The sequence below is a fragment of the Armigeres subalbatus genome, chromosome 1 (genome assembly GCF_024139115.2).
Source record: "Armigeres subalbatus isolate Guangzhou_Male chromosome 1, GZ_Asu_2, whole genome shotgun sequence".
NCBI classification, from domain to species: domain Eukaryota; kingdom Metazoa; phylum Arthropoda; class Insecta; order Diptera; family Culicidae; genus Armigeres; species Armigeres subalbatus.
In genome coordinates this window covers 133,859,343-133,874,585 of record NC_085139.1, presented here as the reverse complement: position 1 = coordinate 133,874,585, position 15,243 = coordinate 133,859,343, and the positions used below count along the sequence as shown (strand labels likewise).

General features: G+C 41.0%; 2 protein-coding genes across 2 annotated transcripts; one reads left to right on the top strand and one right to left on the bottom strand.

The window, feature by feature from the left end:
- Positions 1–6,164: 6,164 nt before the first annotated feature.
- Positions 6,165–7,970, bottom strand: LOC134206526 (prenylated Rab acceptor protein 1). Its single transcript, XM_062682254.1, has 3 exons — positions 7,726–7,970; positions 7,398–7,604; positions 6,165–6,803 (listed from the first exon to the last, which is right to left on the bottom strand). The coding sequence occupies exons 1-3, from the start codon at positions 7,818–7,820 to the stop codon at positions 6,512–6,514; spliced, it is 594 nt and encodes a 197-aa protein (XP_062538238.1). The 5' UTR covers positions 7,821–7,970; the 3' UTR covers positions 6,165–6,511.
- A 315-nt stretch (positions 7,971–8,285) lies between these two features.
- Positions 8,286–10,883, top strand: LOC134206517 (WD repeat domain phosphoinositide-interacting protein 3). Its single transcript, XM_062682245.1, has 5 exons — positions 8,286–8,384; positions 8,455–8,695; positions 9,476–10,098; positions 10,168–10,390; positions 10,450–10,883. Exons 2-5 carry the CDS (start codon positions 8,629–8,631, stop codon positions 10,554–10,556), a joined length of 1,020 nt encoding a protein of 339 aa, XP_062538229.1. The 5' UTR covers positions 8,286–8,384; positions 8,455–8,628; the 3' UTR covers positions 10,557–10,883.
- Positions 10,884–15,243: the final 4,360 nt, after the last annotated feature.

Sequence of the window (15,243 nt, the reverse complement as noted above, 5' to 3'; positions counted from 1 at the left end):
ACTACAGCGATGGGGGCAACCAGGTGAAGTAACAAGCAGAAAACAGCCAGCAGAACCAAAGACCAACCGTCAATGAATCTCAGGGATCAAACAATTCGCATGCAAATGAAAGATAAGTTTACAACCATTATTTTTATTCTGTAAGCCACAATAGTTTGAGCGATGAGTACCTCATGCATATGGTACCACCACAGATCACATGCAATACTTCCCTTGCCACAACTGCTCCCGGTTCTTTGTTACTCCGTCGTTGTTCACCACCAGCAGCAATCCACAAACCGTCGTAATCCACTTTGGTCGTCGTCGTTGTCGTCGTTGACCTCGTTCAAAATATAGGCGAACCTTTTGCCACACTCTTCGCTTGATCAAGTCACTATCACGATGGCGGGTTTCAACCGGCGCCAAATGCCACTATTGTTCTCACCGGTAACTGACCGGCTCTTGTGTTCTTCGCTCACTTTTTGCACGCAGATGTCCACTATGAATCATCCAACGGTCATCCGGTTCGAAGGACCAAAATGTTTTTGCACATAAATGCACATAACCGAGACCGTTGGTGATCTTTCTGAGAAATTGCACTGTAGCACACACGACGCGATAGCTTGGTTTAGATGTACTTTATTGAAAGTCACTTTTTGATCGAAACGCTACTGTTTTATTTTACTCGACCGGTTTATTATAAACTGAGTGCGACGTGACTCTTTATATGGTTTGATGTGAACTAAACTGCCTCTCGTATCCCAAGTGATACGATGAGGTTAGTGGTGAATATCTACATACCGATCTGTACCGAGTACTGACGAATATTACTAATCAAACTTACGTAGGTAATAAAGGATGGGATAATGAATTCATTAGATCAGAAAAGGATAAACTGATTTTCGCATGAGAAACATATTACAGCGTTGCCAAACGAATTGGCTCTACTAGGTCCGAACAGGAGGGTTGAAAATGCCTAATTTTTGCGTTCCGTAATTAAAGGATCTTCCCTTAAGGTGACTCGGGGAGGCACTACACACCGTGTTATTTTTCCTATCTTTTGTCTTTTTCTAACATTGTCACCTCGCAATTTTGGATTGGCGTATTTCGGTTTTCAGTTGTTTGATGTAACTGTAAATGTATCAGCATGTAGATTTCGAGTAAGCACGCGCCGGTGATACTTTTTCAAAATCATATTTGTTGTAAGAAAAAAAATTAAGCATTGATGATAATCAATAGTATCAATAGAATTGGCAAATTGCTGAAGGGTTTCCGAATCGATTGATAAGCAAATGTCGAAAATAAGACAAAGACGCTATTAGCGTTTGAAATCTATCCTAATTTTTGTGACAGTCTCGAATTTGGAAATTTCCGCTTTAAACCCTGTATCTGAGTCTTCCCCTTAGACGGAGTTTACGTCAAAAAATCTGTAGCGAACATCAATACTGACGCCATACAATTTTTTTCAGTCATAATGCGATAATGTTTGCATGGTCTCCTTCCGATACTTGCTTGGGATTCAACTACCGACGTTAGCGTTGCGCTTTGAATAAAGTTCATCTCGGAACCGATTTCTTTTTCAATCAACAGGAAAAATACAAAATTAGTCTCGCGGGAAAATTTCATGTTGTGCCGACAACATCCAAATCGTTGCAAACGCCACATTAGTGAATAAATTGCTGTAGCAATCTTCCGATGACAGCCTATGCTCGGACCGGCACTAATGCTATGATTCCGCTACCGATGCCAAACAATTATGCTTTGTTCTATGAAGAAAGTTCGTCTAATATGAACATTCTCAATCACTAAAATCATACAACTCCGAATTACGCTAGAAAATTTCACCGAAGAATGTTCCAGTTCCTAACGGTTGCACTTTAGGAAAATTATTTCAACTTAACCTTCCTCCCAAATATAATGATGGTCCTGAAAAGAACCGATTATTTGCCACTTATGTGCCTTATCAGCAGCCACTGGGCTGCGCGACCGCCATCCGATGATTCGGCTCAACGAACGCCGTCGATTGCCAGATCCGCCGAAGATGGGACACGGATGAAAATGATGTGCTACTGCTTCCACGACCGCCACCACCACCGAGCGAAAAAATTTTATCCGCACCACCACACCGCTGAGACAGCCGTTGTCACTGGGACCGCTTCTGGACGCCCTGATCCGCTCGCCGTGACATCCAGAATGAAAATAACGCGCGCACGCGAAACACGGGGCTTTTTATACACAGGGAAAACGAAGCTGTGGATCAAAAGGCCCGTACCTTACTGCAATCTGATGTCCGTGTTGGGGATTTATGAACGGAATTGAATTTTTCACCCGGTTTGGAAAGAAACAACATTTTCAATAGTTTAACGTTGATAATCAATAGTATCAATAGAATTGGCAAATTGCTGGAGAGTTTCTAAATCGATTGATAAGCAAATGTCGAAAATCCATCGAAAGATAAAGACGCTATTAGCGTTTGAAATCTATCCTAATTTCGTGACGGTCTCGAATTTGGAAATTTCGGTTTTACACCCTGTATCTGAGTCTTCCCCTTAGACGTAGTTTACGTCAAAAATATTTTGGATACTCATTAGTCAATTTGGGGGCAGCATGGACTATTACCATGGCACGGCATATGCTGGGTAAAGCGTACCATTGGTACTTCGCGTACCTGAAGGAATAAAATAGACCCCATCTCGCGGTCCTTAGCCTCTTACCCAGCAACTCCTATCCCTACCTCCTCGTGGTGCTGGCCGGGATACGAGCAACCTTAGGGAAGATCGGGTAACCAATCCCGGTGGGAAATATGGTCGTATGCCGACAGGGAAGGGGGGAGGGGTTGCTCCTCTCCGGAGGTGCAAATCTTACTGAGCGTCTGTTCTCTATGTCAGGATCGGCTCACAACAGCGTCTGTTCGCCATGTTAGGGGCGGCTGATCATCGTCCGAGTGCCAGCGAGGGACTCTAATTGAAACTGTGCACCATGGTCCACCGGGAATAAGGAGGAATGGTCCTCCAGAAATTTAGGGGGTTTGGTGTTGTGGAGTCCGCCGATGCCAGCAGGAACCGAAAATCTTCTGGAACCGTCACTGTATGCGTCCGTCGCGTGCCACCGTCAGTTTTAGGAAGAGGGAGAGTCATGGCTTGCTATGTATGCGCTGATTGACAACCGTCGATGAATCGTGCATAATGCAATCATTGAATGGATAAATTAATCCATGTAAATTCATCTGCTTACATACTAAGGGGTATACCTTCAAATACACGCCGAACGCAATTTACTCGTATCCCACAGGTGTCAGGCCCTGCAAGGCAGCCTTTAAAAAACAGACGCAACGAACAATCAACAAGAGAGTACGGCCTGGAACCATCGGCTAAGACCACTGCGACGAAACGGGACTAGCGATTGGAAACTCGGTTTGTGGTACTGCAAATCTCTCAACTTCATCGGGAGCACACGCATACTCGTCGATGTGCTCAAGGACCGTGGATTCAGTATCATAGCGCTGCAGGAGATTTGTTGGAAGGGATCAATGGTGTGAACGTTTAGAGGTAATCATACCATCTATCAGAGCTGCGGCAACATACACCAGCTGGGAACAGCTTTCATAGTGATGGGCGACATGCAAAGACACGTGATCGGGTGGTGGCCGATCAATGAGAGATGTGCAGGTTGAGGATCAAAGGCCGGTTCATCAACTTCAGCATAATTAACGTCCATAGCCCACACTCCGGAAGCACTGATAAGGTCGCATTCTACGCGCAGCTGGAACGTGAGTACGACAGCTGCCCAAGCCATGACGTCAAAATCATCATAGAAGATTTGAACGCTCAGGTTAGCCAAGAGGAGGAGTTTAGACCGACCATTGGGAAGTTCAGCGCTCACCGGCTGACGAACGAAAACGGCCTACGACTAATTGAATATGGCCATTCGCAGCACCTACTTCCAACACAGCCTTCCATATCGGTACATTGGATTGGATTTGGATTCGATTTGGATTGGATTTGGATTGGATTTGGATTGGATTTGGATTGGATTTGGATTGGATTTGGATTGGATTTGGATTGGATTTGGATTGGATTTGGATTGGTTTGGATTGGTTTGGATTGGTTGGATTGGTTGGATTGGATTTGGATTGGTTTGGATTGGTTGGATTGGTTTGGATTGGTTTGGATTGGTTTGGATTGGTTTGGATTGGTTTGGATTGGTTTGGATTGGTTGGATTGGTTTGGATTGGATTTGGATTGGTTTGGATTGGTTTGGATTGGTTTGGATTGGTTTGGATTGGTTTGGATTGGTTTGGATTGGTTTGGATTGGTTTGGATTGGTTTGGTTGGTTTGGTTGGTTTGGTTGGTTTGGATTGGTTTGGATTGGTTTGGTTGGTTTGGTTGGTTTGGATTGGTTTGGTTGGTTTGGATTGGTTTGGATTGGTTTGGATTGGTTTGGATTGGTTTGGATTGGTTTGGATTGGTTTGGATTGGTTTGGATTGGTTTGGATTGGTTTGGATTGGTTTGGATTGGTTTGGATTGGTTTGGATTGGTTTGGATTGGTTTGGATTGGTTTGGATTGGTTTGGATTGGTTTGGATTGGTTTGGATTGGTTTGGATTGGTTTGGATTGGTTTGGATTGGTTTGGATTGGTTTGGATTGGTTTGGATTGGTTTGGATTGGTTTGGATTGGTTTGGATTGGTTTGGATTGGTTTGGATTGGTTTGGATTGGTTTGGATTGGTTTGGTTGGTTTGGATTGGTTTGGATTGGTTTGGATTGGTTTGGATTGGTTTGGATTGGTTTGGTTTGGATTGGTTTGGATTGGATTGGTTTGGTTGGTTTGGATTGGTTTGGATTGGTTTGGATTGGTTTGGATTGGTTTGGATTGGTTTGGATTGGTTTGGTTGGTTTGGATTGGTTGGTTGGTTTGGATTGGTTTGGATTGGTTTGGATTGGTTTGGATTGGTTTTGATTTGGATTGGTTTGGTTGGTTTGGATTGGATTTGGATTGGATTTCGATGGGATTTGGATTGGATTTGGATTGGATTTGGATTGGATTTGGATTGGATTTGGATTGGATTTGGATTGGATTTGGATTGGATTTGGATTGGATTTGGATTGGTTTTGGCAAGATTTTTTTTATGTACAGGTTATATGACTTCGTCAGTAGATGGGAATAACCAGCGCGGGGGGGAAACATAAATTTTCAGTGCAAAACGTAAATAAACGAGCATAAATTCATACAAAAATCCAAGATGGCTGAGTTGGGGATTTTGACAAGTCGGATAACCTGTACATAAAAAAATCTTGGGTTTTGGATTGGATTTGGATTGGATTGGGATTGGATTTACGATAAAAGAGAGGCAAAACCCGTTTAGAATTGTTAAATGCCAAGAAAACAAGTTTTTCAAACTTGTATTCAAGTGCGCAAAAAAGAATCAGATGGATTCAATCTCTGGCTAAGAAGCATAATAGATGCAGAGGGTAACGACAAGATAATGATGTTTCGTGCCTGCTTTTTAATATAATTTTGAAAAGGGTAATACGAAGGTACACGAGTGGTACGATTTTCATGAAGACCGTCCAACTAATTGGTATTACCGACGCCATACATATTATAGCACGTGACTTTTAGAAGATGGAGCCTACAACATATTGACGAGGGAAGCTAAGCGGATCGGATACCCACCACAAGATTGTATCGGTGGTGAGACTTCGTGTACTTGGGCTCACTAGTGACCACCGATAACAATACCAGCAGAGAAATTCGGCGACGCGGCAGCGTGGCAGGACATCGTACGTACTTTGGACTGCACAAGACACTCCGATCGAATAGAGTTCGCCGCCGTATCAAACTATGTACAAAACGCTAATTAGACCGGTAGTCCTCTACGGACACGAGATCTGGACAATGCTTTTAATTTTAGAAAGGAAAGTGCTGCACACCATCTTTGGTGGGGTACAGATGGCGAACGGCACGCGGAAGAAGCGAAAGAACTATGAGTGGCATCAGCAGAGGGAAGAACCATACATCGTTCAAACCGCGAAGATCGGACGACTGCGGTGGCTCGGGCACGTAGCTGGTCGAGCCGTAGACTCCGTGGTTGGCGACGTGCAGTACTAGACCAAGATGAATGGAGACGACTTTTATGAACTCCAAAGGTTACTCTGGGCTGTCTGAATAAATAATAATAATGTGATGTTAAAAATAGTAATTTATTCAATACATAAATTTCGATAAACATTTCTGAGTAAGGTGATTTTTTTTAAATTAGTGGTCACAGTGCGCATTAGTGCATACAAAAAATGATGATACTGTGCACGCAAAAGTACAACTAATTACGATTTAGAAAATTAATTTTGGTTCATTCACCTAATGGTTCTAACAGAAATGATGCGCCAAGCGCTACGCTTAAAGAAACCTTACATATTTTGATTACGTATTCAGTAATGCTATTGAAAGGCTGGATGTGTAATGTACTAACTACAGAATGAGAGTATATACGTAGTTTCATAAACTACCATCGTCCCTTACTGTTGAAACTTAAACAGTTTCGGTTAAAAACGATTCGGTGTCCTCGGTAACGATTGCGTCAATATTATAGAATGCCGCATGTAGAGATATCACAAAGAACGATGCTCCTATAACCCAAAACATTACGGCACCAGCTCCCGCCAGATACAGCAATGGGACAGAAGCTATGTTGACCGCAATGCACTGTTGATTGGTGTTGAGCTGCCGAGAGAAGAAAGCCACCGGAGCATTTGCTTGTTTGATCTTGTAGCAGGCGTAGAAAACTGCACCCAGAACTATGAGAATCAGCGGTGATGTTAACCTGTAAATAAACAAAAAATCATTATACATATAAGAAATAAATTTAAAAAAAAACATTGCATGAGTATGTATTTTGTGTGGCAAAGTACAATGGATACACTGTTATGCTCAGGGTATCGAGAAAGTTTCCAACCCGAAAACATCCTAGACTGGACCGAGAATCGAACTCGTCATCTCCGGTCCGGATAAGCAATCCTAAGCTTTTACACGCAAGGCAACTGGAGGCCCCAAATGTATGTACTGTATTATGGCTTTAACATCTGCTTTTTATGAAACAGATTATGATGATACAGATTTAAAGATAGGCAGGGGCTGGTTTCCTATCCGCCGCTGCCAGCAACCAGGCGCTAACGTTTATGCCCAAATAACCAACGAGTTAATCGCCAGAAATTTGTATTAGCGAGACATCTAACGCGTGTTTTCTCAAAATATTTGGTACCAGGACAGATTTAATTGATAGTATCGGATATCCATCAACACTGTGAATATCCTTACCTTTGTTTTGCATTATTGAATATTGTTCTTCCTTGACATGACACGTATAGTAAATAAATCACAATTACAACATTTAATGTACAACATCTCGAATACTTACAAGCAATAGACGATCAGGCCGAGCGACACAAACAGGTAGTTACTCTGGAAATAACCCAAGTTACGAATGATTCGGTTGGTCAGTCGTGGAACATTCGCAACAGATTTGAAGTTTGAGGTCTGCAAAAATTCCGACCAGGGTCGGACGTTTTGTCTGGTGAGACGCAAAAGATCCCACAAGTTCGGAACGCGGGCAAAACTGGTGAACCTAAAAAACATTAAAGTGCCCGGAAGGCAAATATTACTGAACTTTATGTTTTATAGCTTTTCCTAATTAGGAAATAAGAAACAGAAATTATGATATCATCCATTGTGGATGCTTCACTTACGTTGACATATTAAAGCCACTGAAGCCAGTTTTCGGTTCCTGTTTCGGTGGTTCCATATTACCGCTTACATCGATGTGAACGTCGGACTCTTCCATTTTTAATTTTTCGTGTCGAGTATAAAATGACTTGTAGAGAACTCTCGAAAACTCAAGAATATTTTAAAACGTTCGCTTAAATTTTAATTCGTTTTCTACGTTACTAAACTTTTTTGTTTATATTCATTTATTTACGTAAAAATTGAGGACGTAAAGGGAAATTTCATACACACAAATTAAATTTTAGCCAAGTTCACATTTTTGCCAGCCCTGATGCATGATGATCTGATCTACACTCTGAGAAAAAGGAGAAAAACCTATACTAAATAGATTTAAAGTTACGCTAATGAGCTTATCTTGTAACTATTTAAAATATCTTTTCAAAGACACAAACTTTGTTCGCCAATGACGGGCGTATACGGGGCCTTTTTGGAATAAACTTATTTAATTTTGTCTTGAGTCAGTTTTTCCAATTTTGAGTTAATCTGACCCAAACTTGAGTTCAGCCGAACGAGCGTGTTAATTGAAAAACATCGCACGATTTTATTTTGACATTATTTTTTGATGATGCATCATCAGATGCAAAAAATATCATCCTGCAGCAGTTGAACCATTTTAAACGCAGTACAGTTTTGCATTCATAATTTCATTTGCAAACAAATTAAAATAAAGCACCGTTCTATCTCTCCAACAGCCGCTTCACGTATTAATGTAGCACCAGCGCAAGTGAATAAAAGTTTTAAAACGAGAAGTGTTGATCGTGGAATTAACGGCAAAGGAGAAAAATGATAAGCCCAGATCCGGAGTAAATGCAGTGTCCAAATATTTTTGTTGCGTAGGCAGATTTTCCCAGTGATTATATTTAAAGATGAACCTTTTGGATAACAACCCGTACGGGAATGGGCTGCTGTCTGCTGGCTTCAACCAAGACCAAGGTGAGCGTCAAAGTCGAAAATATGAGGAAAGTCGGGAGGTATGACTGTTGCAATTAGTAAATAGATATTTTATTGTCAGCGTAGCACCAACTTAGAATTCGGATGTCGGGACTCCCGCACAGAACTGTCTTCCGAAGTTTTATCTGTCAAACTAATTGATGCGTTGTTTACCGCAACTTTAGGCGAATCCAGCGCACTACTTCCGAAGTTGGGAAAGTTGCCTGTATCTGAAGAAAAATGCAACTTCGGTATAAAAAGCGTTCTAACTTTGTTCCGGATAGACAATACATACAATCATTCCAAAGGGGCGTTATAAAAAATATGATGCTTTGGCATTTCAGCTTCTCAAATTGAGTATACTTATAAATTTTCATTTACTGTAAAACGCTCCAAATCAACACGTAAATCATTCATCAGAAGAAAAAATATTAACGCCCTTTCCAAAATTTGACTAAAAAAATACCTATAGGTATACAAAAAATTCGTTTGGTTGTGTTCGCAACGTAAGTGAGAGTTTGCAATATGCGCGTGAAAAAATCTATGAGCACATCACCACTGATATGTACTTAGACTCTTGTCTGTCACAATTCCCAAATTAAACTTTGAAGTGAATTTAAAAGATTACTGCTCTAATAACGACTTATACAGGCGTGGAATAGATTTTTTTTATATGGAATGCGATATTTAATTTGATCCACCGGAACAAGACATCTTCATTCGGTATCAATCGTATAATGAGTCAGAATAAAATTGTTGAACATTAAATTTATGTTATTACAGGCTGCTTCGCATGTGCTACAGATAACGGATTCCGGGTGTACAATACCGATCCACTGAAAGAGAAAGAACGTCAATACTTTTCAGATGGCGGAGTTGGTCATGTGGAGATGTTATTCCGGTGCAATTATCTGGCCCTAGTTGGGGGCGGAATTCGTCCCCTATATCCCCCGAACAAGGTGTTCGTTTGGGATGATCTTAAAAAAGCCCCGGCTATTTCGCTGGATTTCAATGCACCAGTTAAAAGTGTCCGCCTGCGGAGGGATCGCATAGTGGTCGTGCTGGAGGGTATCATCAAAGTCTACACCTTCACGCAAACTCCACAACAGCTGCATGTATTTGAAACCAGCCAAAACCCCCAGGGCCTGTGTGTGCTTTGTCCAAATAGCAACAAATCGTTGCTAGCATTTCCTGGCCGAAGAACAGGTCACGTGCAGATTGTCGACCTAGCTAATACCGAGAAGGCCCCACAGGAGATTGTCGCCCACGAAACTGCAATCAGCTGCATTGCATTAAATCTACAAGGAACAAGACTAGCCACGGCAAGCGATCGGGGCACGCTGATCCGAATTTTTGACACGTCAAACGGCTCCAAGGTTGCAGAATTGCGGCGGGGTTCGAATCAGGTATTTTTCTTTTTTGATATTCTCAAGTTTTGACAAGATATTAAAGGTCTGTTCTGTATCATTCCTTAGGCAAAAATCTATTGCATTAACTTCAACCATCAGTCAACGGCCATTGTTGTATCATCTGATCACGGCACAATCCACGTATTCAACTTGGATGAACCGAAGACTAAGGAGTCGTCCAGTTTGCTGACGAAATATTTCACCAGTCAATGGTCGTTTTGCAAGTTTTCGATTCCGCAAGGTCCACCATGCATTTGCGCATTCGGATCCGAAAACAATTCAGTGATAGGTACTTAGTAGATGAACGCGCATTATTCAACATTTATAACGCTTATTTTTTCTTTGCAGTGATATGCGCAGATGGACATTACTATAAATTCGTCTACAATAGCAAGGGCGAATGTAGCCGAGAAGTTTGCTCTCAGTTCTTGGAAATGACCGACGATCAAACATAAGAAATCTCCGAATAGTTCTGGTTCTCGGAAAGAACTGAGCAGTGATGAGCATGCAATCTTGGTGTCTTCAGAAATGGATTCTTTTAACGTAAAAGCAACTTACTCTGTCTGCCGGAAGCAAAAGTGGCTTTATTTTAGATTTTATATTTTGTTTTCGATCAAATCTTGTCTGGAGCTGGAGAATCGAAAAAAATATCTTTCTAATATACAGCAGGTTATATTGAGCATTATCATAAATGTAGTTAATCAAACCTAATTATTGTACGCAATAGAGGGTACAAAAATTCTATTGAACTACGTTATTCAATAAATATTTTTATTGGACAATGATTGCTTCTTATTTACTGTACAAAAGAAACCCAAATTATTGATATTGAAAAGCAGATATTATGTACAGTGAACTCTCTCTCTCTCTCTCTTATACTTAGAGAACATATCGAGTAATGGAAAGTTTACTTCTTAGAGAAAATCTACTTTAAAATTCCACCGCGTGCAGGCAGACACCATTAATTAATAAGTTATGCCGCCGAACTTCAAAAAATGGGTGAATTTTTCTGCAGGGAGAAAGAGATAGCACAAAAAAGGGCCCATTAATGGGTAAATTGAGTTTCTCCGTGCCCCACTTTATTCCGGGCAGATGCGTGCTTTTTAAGAAGGAAGCATTATTCCGGAGAAGCGGATGTTTTAAAATAAGGTGTCATTTACTCTTTCGCATTAGTTCAGGCAAATGCGTATTTTAAAAGGAGGACGCGTTCACTGTTTCGCATAAAGAGCCTAGCACATAGGATTCGTTTGCGTTGGGTTTGACAGTTTTCCCATATGAAATGTGTCAAACGCAACGCAAACGTATCCTATGTGCAGGCCTCTTTATTCTGGGCAAGCACGTGTTACAAAGGGTGTCATTTACTCTCCCACCTTATTCCGGGCAGATGCGTGCTTTGAAAAAAGAAGAAATTTATAATTTCGCATTATTCCAGGCAAGCGCTTGCTTTAAAAGAAGGTGTCATTCATTCTCCCTTCTTTTTCCGGGCAGATGCGTGCTTTAAGGTCACTCCTGACGGAATCCAAGATTAAAAGTGCTCGCGTTTTCAGGGGCACACCACTCGATTCAGAGGCGGCGCACAACTGTCATTTTTGTTGATTTAGCTTTGCTGCGTCGCAGCATGCGTGAAATAATAAATAAAATGACAGCTGTGCGTTGCTTCCGTATCGAGTGGTGTGCCCCGGCAGAGATGCCAGATTTGAAGACATATGTCTTCAATTCGAAGACATTTGAATCTCTGTGAAGACATTTATTTCGTGAAGACATTTTGAAGACTTTTCAAAATATTTGAAGACTTATCTACTTATTTGAAGATACTTGAAGACAATTAATAAGCTAGCGTGAGAAAATAAAATTTTATTTCCTACTTATAATTCCGTGACTTCTATATGTAAATTATACAAACAAAAATACAAAAGTTATAGGTAATAGTCTTTGCCTCTGGCTTAGAATCTCAAACATAAAAATACATTTACACTAGCTAGCTGATAAATGCAACGCATTTTAGACCTCATACGCACTTTACTTTGAGTTGAGCGCTGATTTAAAAAATCCCGATACCGTGTATGTAAAAGGTATTTCGATCATTACATCGGAACGCAATGACCGATCTAATTTACGGCAAAAACAGAATGAACTCTTCTATGACTTGGTTTAATCTATTCAATCGTTGACCTAGAACCTGAACTTTCTAAATTCCTTATGAATTCATTTGATTGTTTCGGTATTTCCGTGTGACTTTCCTTAAAAATTTCCGACGGAAAACTCTTTGAATTTTTAAAATAATTTTCTGTGAAAATTTCAAAGAATTGTTCATGTAAAATAAGGAGAATTTCCGATAAAAATTATGAATAGTTTCTTGTCTTTATTCAAGTGAATTAAAATTGGAAATTCAGTATAAAATTTTTATTGAATAATTTCCGTAAAAAAGTTATTAAAGAAATCCTCCAAAATTTGAACGGAAAATTCATCTTGATTTCCACAACTCCCACAATAAATCCGTTTTAATTTCCACAAGAAAATTGGTGGCTGGCCCCATGATTACTTCCGGTCTTTTACTATACTTAGTATTGTTGAGAAAAATGTTTCGATCCGATTGATTGCACTATGAAACATAAACAATAACAATTTGCCATTCATTCTAATACTGATAAACAAGATGTCATTCTGACATCTCACTACTGACAAACGAAATGTCGACTGTCAATCCAATGTCGACTATGGAAGGAAGAACTTGTATCCAATCAGACATTGTATGCAATAATGTACGAAGAGCTTCTTGTGGCAAACAAGAAGCTTTACGAGTTGCATGGAACTTAGAAGTTAGAATTAGTTGTATACAATATAGACACTGTAGATTACATAGACAAGCTTATACAGAATATGAAACTAGAATGATTGTATCGATAAATAACCATGTTTGATATAAACCACTTGACGTATTGAAAGCTCAATAAATTATCTTCAAACCTGAGAACAATCCGAGTATTATTTGGAAGAAAGATTCTCAACAAATGGTTATGGGCCCAGTGGTTAACTGGCAGTAACGGTCGTACTATACCATTGGACACAGACTTCCTTCTGGACTGGTGGACGATTCTGGACTGGTGGACGATCTTGGACTGGTGGAAGACTTTGAACCGGTGGACGATTCTGAACCGGTGGACGATTCTGGACTGGTGGACGATTCTGGACTGGTGGACGATTCTGGACTGGTGGACGATTCTGGACTGGTGGACGATTCTGGCCTGGTAGACGCTTCTGGAGAGGAACCAGAAGGAATGACTTCGGCGAGCAGCAGTGGACGCAGGAGCGGTGGCTACGAGAGGGGAACTCTCGAGCGCACCATGCCGATCACCGGCGTCCTGCTCAGCGGGGACCGCGCCAATGTTTTTGATGGCACGGAGGCCAATTTTCCAGCCTGGAAGTGGCGTATTGAGCACAGGTTGGCTAAACTTAAATTAGCTCATACGCTGGTCAGGACACCGATTGAAGAAGAATACTATGCCCCAGTTCCCGGCGAATCGGAAGAGAGGAAGAAGGAGAGGATGGAGCGTTTGAACAAACGAAAAGAAGAAGACGTTGAGGCTCTGGACGAGATCGTCATGCTCGTGAACAACGACATCCTCAACAAACTCATCGGACTGGAATACGCGAAAGACGCCATGGATGTTTTGGTAAAAACATACGAGAAGGCGGGAACCGCTGCCATGGTCAGCATGAGAGAGAGGTTATTCTCCATCAAATACCGCAAACATAATTCGTTGAGGGAAACCTTCGACGAATACGATCTGATAATCAGAGAATTGGAGAGAATGCGTTCTGGAATAACTCAGGAAGAGAAGGTCCATGCCCTACTCAGCGCTATTCCAGACCATTACAAACATGTGAAAGGAGCATTGCTTGTTCTGTCCAATGAAGAGTTGTGCCAGAAGTCCGTGACTGACATCAAGCGGATGTTTTTCGACGCCGAATCCGGGGAAGACTTTCAGAAGGAACCCAGAAACATAGCGCTAGCATCGAAGAAGGCGACAACCCGATGCTTTGGATGCAACGAGATCGGTCACTTCAAGAACAAATGTCCTTTAATGAAGAAGTTCATTGCCAAGGAGAAGGAGAAGTACCTGAAAGAAAAGAAGAAGAACCCAAAAAGAACAATCGCCATGATGACTAAAACCAACGCGGAGAAAGCCAGAAAGTTTGAGAGGAAGCGGGTAAGATTCGTTGTAGATTCGGGAGCGAGCGACCACATGGTCAACGACAGAAATCTTCTGGAGGACATCCAAGATCTGGAGAAACCAGTGATTATTTCTACAGCAAAGCCAGGAGAAAGGCTTCGGGCTACGAAGATGGGGAAGATTAAGTTGAAAAGCATTGTCGGGAAAAATTTAATAAAGAATGTTGAATTGTACAATGTCTTTTTCATCCCCGAACTTGAAGAAAATATCTTTTCTGTAAGAAAAGCTAGTAAAAGCGGTAATGGGGTTACTTTCATTGATGAAGAGGTCATTTTTGAAAATGAGGGCGAAGTGATTGCTTCGGGAAGCTTCATTAAAAGTTTGTTCCTCTTTGATTTCGTTTGGGAAGCAAAGTCTATTGAATATGCTGAAGGTTCAGCATATATTGGAAATCAATTGAGTTTAGAGACTGTGCATAAGCTCAAGTGTCCCAGAGTATTTCGGGGATAGAAAAGCTAATAAAGAAAGGAATGGTTGAGGGTATCAATATACATTCAGAAGACTGGAGTAAAGCAGACATGTGTGAAGGATGTTTAGCAGGGAAACAGACCGCTAACAAATTCATACATATGAAACACCCAAGATCGAAACGGCCGCTTGAATTAATTCATTCAGACGTATGCGGGAGCATGGAAAAGGAAACGTATGACGGATACCGCTACTTTGTGACCTTTATAGATGACTACACACACTTTCTGGTAGTTTATCTTTGAAAAATAAATCAGGAGTTTTGAGAAATTCAAGGAGTTTGAAGCCATGTCTTCATCGTATTTTGGTACACGAATTTCTATGCTAAGGTGTGATAATGGTGGAGAATATGCCAATACCGAATTTCAAACTTATTGCAAGAAAAATGGAATTCAAATGATATTTACAGTTCCATACACTCCACAACAAAATGGCGTTA

Bases quoted from the DNA above. Each gene is read 5' to 3' on its own strand.
- LOC134206526 (XM_062682254.1), bottom strand. From the start codon at position 7,820: ATGGAAGAGTCCGACGTTCACATCGATGTAAGCGGTAATATGGAACCA. The intron at 7,605-7,725 runs GTAAGTGAAGCA...AATGTTTTTTAG, and splicing joins AGTGGCTTTAATATGTCAAC to GTTCACCAGTTTTGCCCGCG. The intron at 6,804-7,397 runs GTAAGTATTCGA...GTTTATTTACAG, and splicing joins GGCCTGATCGTCTATTGCTT to GTTAACATCACCGCTGATTC.
- LOC134206517 (XM_062682245.1), top strand. From the start codon at position 8,629: ATGAACCTTTTGGATAACAACCCGTACGGGAATGGGCTGCTGTCTGCT. The intron at 10,099-10,167 runs GTATTTTTCTTT...ATCATTCCTTAG, and splicing joins TGCGGCGGGGTTCGAATCAG to GCAAAAATCTATTGCATTAA. The intron at 10,391-10,449 runs GTACTTAGTAGA...TTTTCTTTGCAG, and splicing joins CGAAAACAATTCAGTGATAG to TGATATGCGCAGATGGACAT.